The sequence below is a fragment of the Herpailurus yagouaroundi genome, unplaced genomic scaffold (assembly GCF_014898765.1).
Source record: "Herpailurus yagouaroundi ecotype Mexico unplaced genomic scaffold, PumYag 28, whole genome shotgun sequence".
Lineage (NCBI taxonomy): Eukaryota > Metazoa > Chordata > Mammalia > Carnivora > Felidae > Herpailurus > Herpailurus yagouaroundi.
In genome coordinates, this window is record NW_024412376.1 from 111,782,095 (window position 1) to 111,796,536 (window position 14,442).

General features: G+C 35.3%; 1 protein-coding gene across 1 annotated transcript; it reads left to right on the forward strand.

The window, feature by feature from the left end:
* Positions 1-762: 762 nt before the first annotated feature.
* CSN2 (casein beta) lies at positions 763-5,309 on the forward strand. The gene is made up of 7 exons (XM_040490321.1): positions 763-813; positions 1,526-1,552; positions 1,650-1,676; positions 2,721-2,744; positions 2,841-2,885; positions 4,182-4,703; positions 5,304-5,309. The coding sequence occupies exons 1-7, from the start codon at positions 763-765 to the stop codon at positions 5,307-5,309; spliced, it is 702 nt and encodes a 233-aa protein (XP_040346255.1).
* Positions 5,310-14,442: the final 9,133 nt, after the last annotated feature.

Consider the following 14,442-nt stretch of genomic DNA (forward strand, 5'->3'; position numbering starts at 1 on the left):
CTAAAGTTGTGTGTCACAAAGGAGAGGAGGCATTATTGGATATGTAGGGATGAAGACTGAGTAGTGGGTATAAATCGAGAAGAAACAAACCAATCAGTGGAGCATCTGGATAAGTGGAGGAAATAAAGGAAATGCTCAAATGAAATCTCAGTCTTATTGGAAATGAGATATGATTAAAACAAATATTCATGGGAATGGTTTGGTTCACTGAAAAAAAGTAAAAACTAAAATATGATCTTTGCATATATTTTCTTTGATCAGTTTCCTCCCAATGGAACTGAGGATCTATCAGGGTTGAGATCTTAATATTTTGATCACTGATACAATCCCAGCACCTAGACAGTATCTGGCAATAAAAGGTGTTAAATAAATATCTTTGAACAAATGAATCAATTAATAAATGTTTCTGTAATTACTTATAACTTTTTTCTAGTACTTATAACTTTTTTCTGTCTTTCAAAAACACAAGAAAACCATAGTACTGTGAATGAGATGAAAATGAGTGAGGAAGGGTGGAGGTGATACCTGAGAAAATCTGAACAGTTAGCCATGAAGTATAAAAATAATATGTAAGAGTAAGGAGCCATGGGAGATTTTGACCTTGATAAAGTTTTTATTAGTATTTTTCCCCCAAATGCAGAGATTTTTATTACATATTATCTTTAGTTTCATTAACAGGAAAGTAACCCTAGCTAAATAAGAAAATAGATTGACCAATCTATTACCATTCCTTCATTTCCCCATTGACAGGACTTGATAGCCATGAAGGTCCTCATCCTCGCCTGCCTGGTGGCTCTTGCTCTTGCAAGAGAGGTAAGAAAGTGTCTAAATAATTAAGATTGCAATGGACTATCTGCCTATGTGTAGAGAATAACATCAACATTTTTAAAATACGAATAAAGCAGAACTCCAACAGATTTGTTTTGACATTCACCCAGTATTTCAGCAGTGTGCAGTAGGGGCACAAATCTGGGCCAAATGCTTTCTTTATCACTGTGCCACCGCTTCCTTAGGGAAAAGCAAGTTGACTTATTAGCAAAGAGACAAAATGAAAAGAACCAGATATAAAAATGACAATAATAATATTGCACAAGTATGATGGCGTGCATGTACAACCTAGATAAATATATCTTATTCCAGTGATAAAATACGTGTAGCTCTTATCTTAGGGCACTGGGTCCGCTTCTACCTGTATCTATCCAAAGACAATGATAGGATGGACTATCAGGCAATAATCATAATCGTAAATGTATTTGTAATCATAATAAAGTGTTTAAAACAAATGAAAATAACTTTTTTCTGTTGCCCATCAAAAACTGTTGATTCATGTAAAATAAAAATATGTTAACAAAGTTACTAAACATAAAAGACAAAAACAATGGCCTTCTAAGTCTCTCAATATAGCATTTTTTATTTCTCAAATTTGTGAAATAGCTGCATAAAGAAGATAAAAATTAGATAGGAAAAATGTTTAGCGATGAGTTACATATGGAAACCAAAGTAGTGTTTTATTTTTCCTTTACAGAAGGAAGAACTCACTGTATCCACTGAGGTAAGATATTTTTTTTCAGAAAAAAAATTTCCAACCATAAATTATTAACATTCTGCAATAGTTATCGATTGTTTTATTTTTTGTTTTTCCTTTACAGACTGTGGAAAGTCTTTCAAGCAGTGAGGTAAGACAATGTTTTCAGAGGCAATTTCCCAGTCTTGGAACAGTAAAATGCTGTTATCTTTCTATTTTGCTACATTAGGACAGTTAGGTTAATAATGCAGCTATGTTCTGACATAAGTTTTGAAGTAAATTTCCGTTGTAAATGTTTATGGACAGAATAAATATCTGGAAAATTCAGTACCTACTAGCACTTTCTAAGTTGGCTGAGTACTTGAAATTATGTCATTGTGACCCCCTCTTTTTTTTTTCAATGAACTGTACAGGTTTTTTTTCTGTCTTGAGCTCTTTTTACACTGACCTGATTCACTGTTCTGATATTTATTGAGCGCCTTATTCACTGTTCTGATATTTATTGATATTTATTGACTAGGAGCTGTGGTCCAAATTGAAAACAGGGATGTCCATAAAAAAGAGCTTGCAACATAGTGTGTGAGCAGACATGCAAATGGACATATTTTGTAATGTAGTAGTCACTATATTAAGTAAAAGGCAGTGAGAGGTAGTGTAGTCCTAAATCTGCGTGGAGAGTCAGGTAGGTATTTACCCTGATATGTCATTACCTATTAGTTAAATAGTATATGTGGTCTCTCTACAAGGTTAACGGACCCTTAAGGGGGGATATTTATTTCTTATGATTAATTTGAAGTGTAAACATAATAAGTAAATGAAGAATGATTAAAACAATTAAAAGATGAAATTCATATTATCAATGAATATGATTCTTTTAGACTCAGAGTGACAGAGATCATTTGTTGTCCTAGGAAGGGAGTGTGGTGATAGAGAGAAATTAGCATCTATTAAATACCTCTTTTTGCACTATGTTCACTAATTTTCTTTTCTTATTTAACTGCATTCATCCGTCTTTTATACAACAAGCTTATGCAGAACAGCAAAACATACAAGTTTCAGCAATTATCCTGAGTTTTTACTATTATCAAACAAGGTGTACATGTTAACCTATTACATGTTGTCATTTTCTGATTTGTATTGACAAATAAGAAGCATTCATGAAACTAAACCTAATTTTATTTTTATCTTTCTGAAGGAATCTATTACACACATCAACAAGGTAACACCTTCATATTTAAGTGTACTTATTTTCAAAATTTCCTACATTTAATTTTTATAGGTGGTAACATTTCTTTACATGTGATTTGGTTTCTAGCAGAAACTTGAGAATCTTAAACGTGAGGAGCAGCAGCAGAGACAGGTAATTTATTTGTGATAAGTATATTTCTAAAGTTATTATGGAATCTAATACACACAAAATATGTATGTGTTCACTCTAAAGACTGATAATAAAATAAATGCCAATGAGGAAATTAAATTCCGACAGTCAATATATTTTTAAGACATAAATGCATTTTTTCAAACTCAGAGTTAATATGCAGAGTATAGAATCAAAACCTAAGGGTAATTATTGATTTACTCATATTTCCAAGTGGGGAACTAGGTTCCCCTTAGTCTCAAGATGGATATTCGGATGAATGAGAACAAGAAGGCAATATGACACATTTATTAGTTGTATACCCTTGGCCTCAAGTTTCTCTGTACTTAATTTTCTTATTTGTAAACCAAGAACATTCATAACCCCACAGTTTTGATGAGCTGACACACAGTGAATATTCAGTGATTTTATATAATATTTTGTATGTTTTATATTAACATTTATGAATGGCGAAGTTCTTCAAAGAATTCCCATTACACAGATGAAAGGAGTGAGGTACAGAACAATTGAGTACACAATTATCTGACAATATCACACAGTTATTAAGTAGTAGAATTAAAATTAAAGATTTTCTTAGACAACATAAAATTCTTCATTTAATTAAATTACATATGGTAACATATTTGGTAACATATTTATCTAATAATAATATTTCATCTTCTCTATTTTATCAGTGAAGTTGTATTGTTTGGAACTTACACCAAATATTTTTAAATCAGAATGAATTCACAAATTGATGCCTCTTGAAAGTCTCAAAATAACTACCTTCTACCAAGGGAAGTAGTGCTAGAAGGTGACTAGTGTAAGAAACTCCTTGAATTAAGCCATAAATTAAGATTTCATTTTCATTAAAACAACAGCAAATAAACATTGGAGTTATCCCTCTAAGTCTTTTTAAATAGATCTTTCATATGTGAAAACAATTTGCTGTATTTTGAACACATTATGTTGAAAAGTCCATACTTATGAAGACCAAAGTGGATAGCTATCTAGGCAATTCAGAAAAAGGTGAAACAGGTCTTGAAATCTCCAAAACTTGATTTCAGTTTGATCTGTGGATTCACCTATGAAAGGGAGTAAATGAGAAATACCTCAATGAGTGTTTTACTCAGTAGTCTTCACCTGACTGAAAATAATTTATTAACCAAGATCAGTAAAAGATTTTCTTTCTCTTTTCACTCAGTTATGAGTGTTCAAAAGATAGGAGGTTAATGCATCATAAATGACAGTTATAGCTGAATCATGGACTCAAACAAAGATTTTTTTCCTTCTTTCCAGGAGGAACGCCAGAATAAAATCCACCCTGTTTTCCAGCCACAGCCTCTAGTCTATCCTTATGCTGAGCCCATTCCTTACCCTGTTCTTCCACAGAACATCCTTCCCCTTGCTCAGCCTGCTATGGTGCTGCCTTTCCTTCAGCCTGAAATAATGGAAATCCCCAAAGTTAAGGAGACTATCTTTCCCAGGCGCAAAGTGATGCCCATTGTGAAATCTCCAGTAGTGCCCTCTTTGGACAGCCAAATCGTGAATCTCACTGATCTTGAAAGTCTGCACTTGCCTCTGCCTCTGCCTCTGTCTCTACTCCAGCCCCTGATGCACCAGATCCCCCAGCCTCTTCCTCAGACTACCATGCTTCCTCCTCAGCCACTGCTGTCCATCCCACAGCCAAAAGTCATGCCTTTTCCCCAGCAAATTGTGCCCTACCTCCAGAGAGACATGCCCTTGCAAACCCTACTGCTGTACCAGGATGCCACCCGTGAGGCCCAACCTGTGACTGCCCCAGTTTACAATCCCGTTATTGTAAGTCCAAACTTAATAATTCTGCTGTCTCACTTATGACCTGAATATAGTGATAGAGGAAATGAGAGCTCTACAATGAAAGAATAAATGAATAATGAATAGATCTAAACTGCACATTGTTTAGATCAATGATTCTCAACCCTAGCAACACAATAGTACTATCTGTAGGACTGTTTCTTTCCAAAATCCCAATGTCTAGGCCTACCCACAGAGATTCTGATATAATTGTTCTGATCTTCGATGTAGAAGATACCATCGGGACCAAATTATTTTGGAGATTCTGATTTAATCGATCTGTTGAGAATTTAGGTAGAGGATTAAGGTTTATTAAAGCTGGAATTAAATCTGATAATCTGATTGGGCTTGGAATAAAAAAGGTTTATTATTTTCTACAATTTTGAAGTTTTCCTTGTGCACATCTATTCTGCAGGTGCAGAATTTTTTCACATCTTGTTTTGATATATGTACATATGAGGGTAAATAATTGAGATGCTTATTTTATCTCTCCGAATTTTTAGGAAAAGCATCTGTTTCTTTGCATAAATGTGAATTTTTTATTTAATTATTTTGCTTTCTTTAATTTTTTTTTTTATTTTTAAGGTCTAAGAGAATTTCAAAGTTAATGTCCCCTCCTTACTTTTGGTAAGTTTTGGGAGTTTGCAGATTAGACTGATTATTTTCATTAATATCTTTTTATATTTCATTCTACTGTCTAAGTCCAAGATAGTGACAAACTTTATCAATATGCCTACTTATTTATTAATGATAAAAGCATCATGGATGTCTCAACGGTTGATCATTATCTACTGACCTGAAATTTTGTATCTTTTTTATTTCAAAGAATTTAAAAGTTTCATTATGTGCTATAGACAGATTTGACTGGTTTGTGTTCAAGTGCCTATATTCTGATGTTTGGTTATCAGCATTTTTATAAAAACTGAAAATAATTTCTTCTACTTTTATGTGAATATATTTGAGATTTTTTTAAAGATCTCTTTCATTCTCATTTCTAACTTAGGCGTTGTAACTTCAATTGTTTTTATCTCACTTAAAATTTACATATCATCCTTTAATTCATGAATCAAAATAAAATGAATTTTTCCAGGTGTGAGGTTTAAAAAAGGGAGAGAATATAGTTCTGGGATTCTTAAAATATGAATATTTCTGCAATCATGGTAGACTAGTCTAGTCTAGTCTAAGTATCAGTGGGCTGATATTTAATCATATCGGAATTTTTATATGCCTCCTCGGTAGGCCTCAATATTTTGCACTTGTAACAAAATTTGTCTTACAAATTAATCACACCAAAATTCAAATGAGGAGGGATGAATAGTTATGTCATATAACATAACTAGTTCTATATTTGCTTTATATTCTACAGAATTGACTGCAACTGGAAATGTGACATCCTTTCAATCTTTACATCATTACCAAAAGTGAATAATTTTGAATCTACATGGAAAAAATGAAAATTTATTCTTTTATTTATTTATGTATTATATGTTATTCATCTTAATTTGAATTTGCTCATAAACTCTACATTTTCCAAATTTTAATTCACTAATACCATAGAAGTTTAATTTTGAGTTGGAAATACCATAAGTATGTGAAAAATATGTGTAAAAATAGTTTCTGGAATTGTGCTTGTTATTTGAGACTCTATTTCCTAACCAGTCATTTCAATAAATTAATCCTTTAGGCATATTTAAGTTTTCCTGTCTTTATTATAATTTTTCAAGCCTTAATTGCCCTTAAGATTGTTATTAATTTAAGATTTTGGTGTTAAGAGGCAAGTGGGTGGCTCAGTTGGTTAAGTGTCAGACTTGATTTCAGCTCAGGTCATAATCTCATGGTTTGTGAAATTGAGCCCCCTGTCAGGCTCTGCCTTGACAGTGGAGTCGAATTGGGATTCTCTCTCTCTCTCTCTCTCTCTCTCTCTCTCTGCTCCTTTCCTGCTCATGAGCGCACATGCCCTCTCTCTCTTTCTCTCAAAACCAAATAAAACACAACAAAACAAGGATTATTGGTGTTAAAAATAGCCATGGGAAAATTGAAATTAAATAGAATGCTTTGAGTTGAATGGTAAAGAATATCAAAAAGTGGAGGAAAGGATAGGGTGATCATACCCTATTTTGGTTCTGGAAAGTCTTGGTTTACACCTAGTGTCCCAGTTAAACTAGTACACCTGTGACTTTCACTATCTAAAGTAACCAACATCGAATGTTAAATTTTATAGTCACTCTAAGCAAAAAAACACTTCAAATGAGAAAGCTGATTCACAGCTCTGCTGTTAATGGTAGCTAAGTGGGGCTGTGAAAGTTAGTCCTTCAGAGCTTCAATTTCCACATCTGTAAAATAGGCAACTCAAAGGTTTTTAATGAAGTTTAATCTGATCAGTGTACTGCACTGTTACAGGATAATTGTTCTGTATGGTTCCACATTACTGACTTCATTTACACCAGAGAAGCAAGAGCCAGTATCACAGTCAGAATGAGCTGGGTTACATGGTTTGGGTCAGTAATGCCCAAGAAAGTAAGACTTATATGAAGGTCTGATATCCACTTTCTCTGATTGCAGAGTAATTGTTTCATTGCAATGAATTTTTCCTTTACCAACAACTACACTTGTATGCTCAATTCCATCCCCTTTAGTTTACCCAGTGACTCATTAGCAATTGTTTTCCTTACCTAAGGATCAAATATAAGTCAAACTTATGCTATATCTTTCATTTTTAAAGAAAATTCCATCTTGTAACAATATACCTCCAAACTCCTCCCAGTTCTTTAGACTACTCTGTGACAAGTATGATAGAAGAACTATCCATACTGAATATGTTATGGTCTCATTAACCTGCCCCCGTCAAGGTTTTGTCCCTCTAGAAATCACTTTTTTCCTAGGTTGCCAACAGCTTTCTTCTTGCTACTCTTGTGTTCATTTTACCCAACCTCGCAGAGCTGTTTAGTAGAGTTGATCATTGCTTTTTTTTTTTTAAGTATCATACTTCTCTTCATTTTAAATCTTAAACTCATCAAACCCTTGCTTTCTTTCTTAACTCACTAGCCTTTATTTATGTATTTATTTATTTTTTTTTGCAGTCTCCTTTCCAGCATTTCTTTTTCCAAACTTTAAGGGTCGGAGTACCCTAAGGGTTAGCCTTAGTCTGGCTGATAGTGTTTAGTTCCATGGCTTTAAGTCCATCCATAGGTTGAAATCTTCTAAATGTACATCTTCAAAAGCATTCTTTGCTGAGCTCCAAATTCATGCACTCAACTTGCCTTTTTGGTCTCCACACCTAATTTTATAATTAATATCTCAAATCTGGCATGGACAAGCATAACTCTTCATCTGGATCCAGTCTCTGACTTGCTCAAATTTCACTGGGCATATTTCAGTAAGAGAAAAAAAGTGATACACTAGTACAAAGGAAACAAACTTACTTGAATAAACACTTCACCAAAAGAAGGTTTCTTAATAGCCAATAAACATATTAATAGGTACTCAAAATCACCAGTTCTCAGGAAAATACAAATTAAAAGCTACCATGCAATATCACGATACAGCCACCAGAATGATTAAAATGAAAAAAGAAATTTGCCATATCTAGTGTTGGCAAAAAACAAACTATAGGAATGCTAAGCAATGTTGATGTAAATGTAAACTGGCATGAGCATCTTGGAAACCTGTGTCAGTCTTTGTCAAAGATAAACATCGTTATATCTTATGACTAGAGATTTTATTCTTAAGTATATACCCAACAGAAATACATATATATGTGTATATATATATATATATATACACACACACACATATATATGTGTGTGTGTGTATTTACACTAAAAATGCATATATATACATATGCACTAAAAATATGTACCCAATGTTCCTAGCACCTTGTTCTTAATATCCAAAATTCAAATCAACACTAATGGGAATCAACACTATTTTGTATAAATTGTGATATACAAAGAACGGAACATTGCAATTAACAGGAATGAACTACTACTACATGGCACAACATGAATGAATTTTATATAAGGAAGACTGGATGATAGTAGACAGACACCCCATAAATATTATATATTAGAATCTATAAAATATTGATTTCTAGTGCAACAAGTTAGGATAGTAGTTATCTGAGGGGAGGCAGAACTTGATAGGGAACATTAAGTGCTCTCAGATGCTTAGTGATATTCTTTTCCTTAACCTGGATGATGAGTTCTTTGTGATAATACATTTCGATGTGTGTGCTTTTCTATATGGCTGTTTGTTGCTTTAAAAATTTAAATGTATAGGGGCGCCTGGGTGGCGCAGTCGGTTAAGCGTCCGACTTCAGCCAGGTCACGATCTCGCGGTCCATGAGTTCGAGCCCCGCGTCAGGCTCTGGGCTGATGGCTCAGAGCCTGAAGCCTGTTTCCGATTCTGTGTCTCCCTCTCTCTCTGCCCCTTCCCCGTTCATGCTCTGTCTCTCTCTGTCCCAAAAATAAATAAACGTTGAAAAAAAATTTTTTTAAAAAATAAAAATTTAAATGTATATTAAATGTAAAATCATGTATTTCTTTATTAGTGTCTTGCCTACCTTCTTTTTCCCTAAAAGTGGGGGTTTCTCTGGTGCAGAATCACCTCTTTGCCTCTGGACTTAAATACCATTCCATTCTATGGCAATAGACCTGGTTTCCTCCGAAGCTATGGAGTGGCTGCATAATGATACTGTAAAATGTGTTTTAGACCCTACTATGGTGAAATTTGAAAAATGGAATGCAGGAGATGGGAGAGAACTTGCAGATTAATTCCTGCTTTTTTTTCCTCTGTATATTATTCAGTGGTGTGGTTCTTTGCAGCCTCTGTTAATTACATAATAATCATGTGAAGTTTTTTGTTGCTGAAAGGATTTAGAGGACTCAAACAGTTTCCACTGTAATAAAAACAGATTAATATTACAGGGAAAAACAGAAGACAGCAACACAGGGAAAGGATGTGCAGTGAAAAAGTGCTAAGATCTGGGGAGCAACTTATTTGTCCTTCCACTGCTTGATACAGGATATGATTTATCTCCAGATCTTAAACCACTAATGGAGGCTGTGCAAAGCATCTCAGTACCAGGAAGCTCAAAACCACTTGTCATGAGGGTCTTTTACAAAAAACTTGTCCTGCAGGCACATTTTGGCTACATGACTAGTCATACCTGTTGAAAACCAGCCCCATTTCACTCCCCAACTCCTAGATTCCACTGAAACCTGGTGTAAACCATATGCAATTATTATTAAACAATCCTGACAGGCTGATGTATCCTGCCCAAAGCAACTCACAGACATATCTCTATAGTATCATTTGCCTTTCGTTATTAAATACCATAGTGTTGGCCAACAGCCAGTGACTCTAGAGATAAGCATACAGTCATCCAGACCAACTGGGATTAATCAGTGTTATACACAGTATTTCCGGAGAAAACTTTTGTGCTGATGAAGCATACCTGCTGAATAGCCTTCAACTTGTAGTGAAGTGGTGCTTGAATTGCTTTGCATCTTTATTCACCTCCATTTACTTAAGGTGCATATATTTACATAATTTATAATTGCTTCCAAGCAAACTCTTCTTATAAAAAAAGGCAAACTTGGTCACAGACATACACAGAGGAAATATAGCTTTGTGAAGATGAACACAGAAATTGGGGTTAAATAGTTACAAGATGCAGCCACAAGTTAAGGAATGCCAAGGATTGCCAACAGCCACCAGAAGCTGGAAAGAGCCAAGGAAGGATCTCCAGGGCCTTCAGAGGAAGCATGGCCATACCAACACACATTGATTTCAGACCTCTAGACTCCAGACTAGGAGAGGATAAATTTCTGCTATTTTAAGGCACCCAGTTTGTGTTCCATTGTTATATAGCAGGAAACTAATATAATAAGGCATACAGATTTTGGTTACTTCTGTAAAGAAATTATTTGAAAAGCTTTGACAGAATTATTTCAAAAATGGAAAACCGAAAAATTTCTGCATTACTGAAATTATGGAAAGCAAAGTTTGCAAATGGGAAGACATTGGAATCGAGCCCCCCCAGGGAAGAAAAAAGTTTTTAAACAATGAAAGCCCGAAGAATGTTCGAGACTTAATTCTCAACTTCTACAATTGCAATTTGGTGTATCTTAGTGTGTAGGGAGAAGATTTCAGTAAAAAAAAAAAAAAAGCGAGCATAGGGGTGTCTTGGTGTCTCAGTCAGTTGAGCATCCAACTTTGGCTTAGGTCGTGATCTCACGGGCCCCACATCAGGCTCGCTGCTGTCACTGCGGAGCCCGCTTTGGATCCTCCGTCCCCTTCTCTCTGCATTTCCCCTGCTCGCGCTCACTCAAAAGTAAATAAACATTAAAAAAAAAAAGTGAGGGTATATTCCAAGCCAGGAGTGTCATAACACCCAAAGGGAGAGGTCCTTGTTCCAAGCAGAGCCAATTAACATTCTTCTGCTGATGTGTGAATACTCAGGGAAGCTACAGTGTAGTCATTTCCAGATTTAGGACCTGAACAACCATGAATCTCTAAGATGTGAGCAAACCGTCTTTTTTATCTCCTGCAAAGTAAGTCAGTCCAAAGAAGAGTGAAAGTGAAGGATGAACAAAATGGTGAGTGACCACCTTCAAGTTCCTAAATACAACTATACTTCCCTCTTGGAATTTTTAGTTACATGAGCTAATAAATTCCTTTTTTTTTCATTAATTTGAGGTAATGTTTTCATATGTCACTGGCACCATGATATTCCTGACCAAACAGAACAAAATTCCTGTATGTCATGGTTCTATGATAGTGGGTCTTTTATAGTTCAGGTCTTCATAACAAAATACCATATACTGAATGGCTTAAAAAAATAAAAAAAAATATTGCTCACAGTTCTGGAGGCTGGGAGTTCAAGTTCAAGGTGCTAGCAGATCCTGCATCTGGTGAAGGCTGTCTTTCTGGCTTGCAGATAGCCACCTTCTTGCCATATCCTCATATAGCAGAGAGAGAGATAGAGAGCTCATCTCTCTCACATCTTTTCTTATAAGGGCATTAGTCTCACTCATGAAGTTTCCACCCTCATGACCCAGTTGCCTCCAAAGACCCCTCCTCCAACTACCATCACATTGGAGATTAGGGTTTCAACATAGGGATTTAGGGTAAACACAAACATTCAGTCTATAGTAATTAAAATAACACAAATTCACAAGCTTGTAGGTCTCATGTGAAATTTAGGAAAGTGAAATACCAATTATTAGGAAAAAAATGAAATCTACTGGAAGATATGAAAGATTTAGACCCCTAACTCCTAAATGATCCTGAAGATCTCACTGTGTTTCTTTTTCATGATAAAATCGTGATTTCTTTGTTTATCATAGCTGATGGTGGCCTTAATTTTCTGCTTCTCACTGTTGCTTCATCCTTGATATGGCCTGTCAGTAAGAATAAAAAAAAAAACTTAGCAAGTTCTTTCCTTAATGTACAGTAGAGTACATAAACTAGTGTTGTAGGGGCTGGATGTGGTCAACAAAGAAAAGGGGACCGTGTGTTTTGCATTTAAAAAAACTAAGGGAGCCTAGGTGTCTCAGTTGGTTGAACATCCAACTCTGAGGTTTTGGTTCAGGTTATGATCCCAGGGTCATGGGATCAAGACCCACATCAGGCTTCACACTGAGCATGGAGTCTGCTTAAGATTTTCTCTTTCACTCTCTCTCTGACCCCCTCCCCAACTTGTGCTCTCTCTCTCTCTCTCTCTCTCTCCAAAAAGAAAAAGAAAAAAACTAGGCCATATTAAAAATCAGAAAATTTTACACAAAATTTGTATCTCTAGTTTCTCTTATGAGTCTCAATATCTGGTCACACTTGATATATGCCTGTGTGACATATATCACACAATGGATTTGAAGGAGGGGCAAAAGAAGACATATATTCAGTTCACAATTAGCATCATTTTTCCCCTAACCTTTTTTCCCAACTTATTTGTGTTATCTGCAGTGTTCTAGAAGGTTTGGTAACCATATTACAAAGGGAAACATTAAAAAAATATCTGTAGATAGATATGCTTAATTCTAAGGAACTACCACTTACCCATTTCTACAGACAATGCATAGATGACTGTTTTTTAACCTTTTTCTTAAAGAATGGACTTTTATGGGGTGCCTGGGTGGCTCAGTTAGTTGAGTGTCTGACTTTTGATTTTGGCTCAGGTCGTGATCTCACAGTTGTGGGATCAAGTCCCACATTGGGCTCAGCACTGAGAGTGGAGCCCACTTAAGATTCTCTCACCCTATCTCTCTGCCCTCTGCCCCTCTCCTCCGCTTGTGTGTGCTCTCTCTTTCTAAAATAAATTTAAAATAATAAAGAAAGAATGGACTTTTATAAGTCTTTTTTCCCTAACTATAGTGGACCGAGCATTCTATTAGGAGGCTCACAGTAATTAAAATTGGATTTCTGACCTTAAGGTAGATGAAAGGAGCCCAGTCACAAAACAAAGTGATAGTAGGTAAATTCCTGAAGCAAGGAGATAATTAACATTTTTAGAGATTTAGTCAGGAAGTGGTGGTGGTGATAATTATTGTATGAAAAATGGTCAAACCAGAAGTGATGGCTGTGTGAAGCTAATCAATATATCCCTAGGAAAAATTTAATAGCAATTTCATCAGGGTTATTTTTGATATATAAATATAAAAATATTTTGGTGAACAGAATATGTCTGGTAAACAGATTTTTGGATAAGCTACCAACAGAAAGTGATGATCCACCCCAATTTCTGAATAAGAATTAACATGGATCTATAACACTTGAAGTAAGAAAAGTCAAAGTTCTGTAGGGACTTTACTATAATATATTTCCAATCCTAGTCCTTGTCTTTGATCTATGAGTTTTGGGCACTTACATAAAAAAAGGGAACTAGTTGATCTTCTTTCAGACTCTGAGATCCATTCTGTGTCTTACCACTCATTGCTTACAATGGAGAATCTCTTGATGATCCGTGATTCATATTGAAATTTATTTGAGTCAAGTAATACTTGATGTTGCCCGCATAGTTTGTCTCCCTTCAAACCTGGTCCAAACCATTAATGGTAAGTCCTCTGCTCAGAGTGTATATTTAGAATAGATATACCTAGAAACTGGTTTAATCCCTATATTACCTCCCTGATGTATGGAGTAGTAAGGTAAAGAAAGTACTGAATAGAAACCATTCTAACTTCTTCTATAATAAAATAATGATTTTGCATCTCTGGGGAAATTGCAGCAACTATTAAAGAGTAAAAAATGTGGATGGGGCACCTGGGTGGCTCAGTTGGTTAAACGTCTGACTTGATTTTGGCTCAGGTCATGATCTCATGGTTTGTGAGATGGAGTCCTGCATCTGGCTCTGCGCTGATGGTACAGAGCCTGTTTGGGATTCTCTCTCTCCCTCTCTCTCTGCCCCTGCCCCACTTGCTTTCTCTCTCTCTCTCTCTCTCTCTCTCTCTCTCTCTCAAAATAAATAGATGAACTTAAAAAAAAAACTAAAAGATGTTAGGAGAGTGGATTGTTTCATTATTTGATTTCCCATTTGGCCTTTTCAATAGCTTCTTGGAAAGTAACAATGGATTATAGCAAATGTAATAAGATGGTGACAATTCATTTTTAAATTATTATTATTTTTTATTGAAGTACACAACATAGTGTATTTTATTCAGGTGTACAACATAGTGATTGGGCAATTTTATATGTTATGCTATGCTCACCGCAAGTATAGCTACCT

Coding starts and splice junctions, on each gene's coding strand:
- CSN2 (XM_040490321.1), top strand. CDS start 763: ATGAAGGTCCTCATCCTCGCCTGCCTGGTGGCTCTTGCTCTTGCAAGA. Junction 814..1,525: donor CTCTTGCTCTTGCAAGAGAG/GTAAGAAAGTGT, acceptor TTTCCTTTACAG/AAGGAAGAACTCACTGTATC. Junction 2,886..4,181: donor AGGAGCAGCAGCAGAGACAG/GTAATTTATTTG, acceptor CCTTCTTTCCAG/GAGGAACGCCAGAATAAAAT.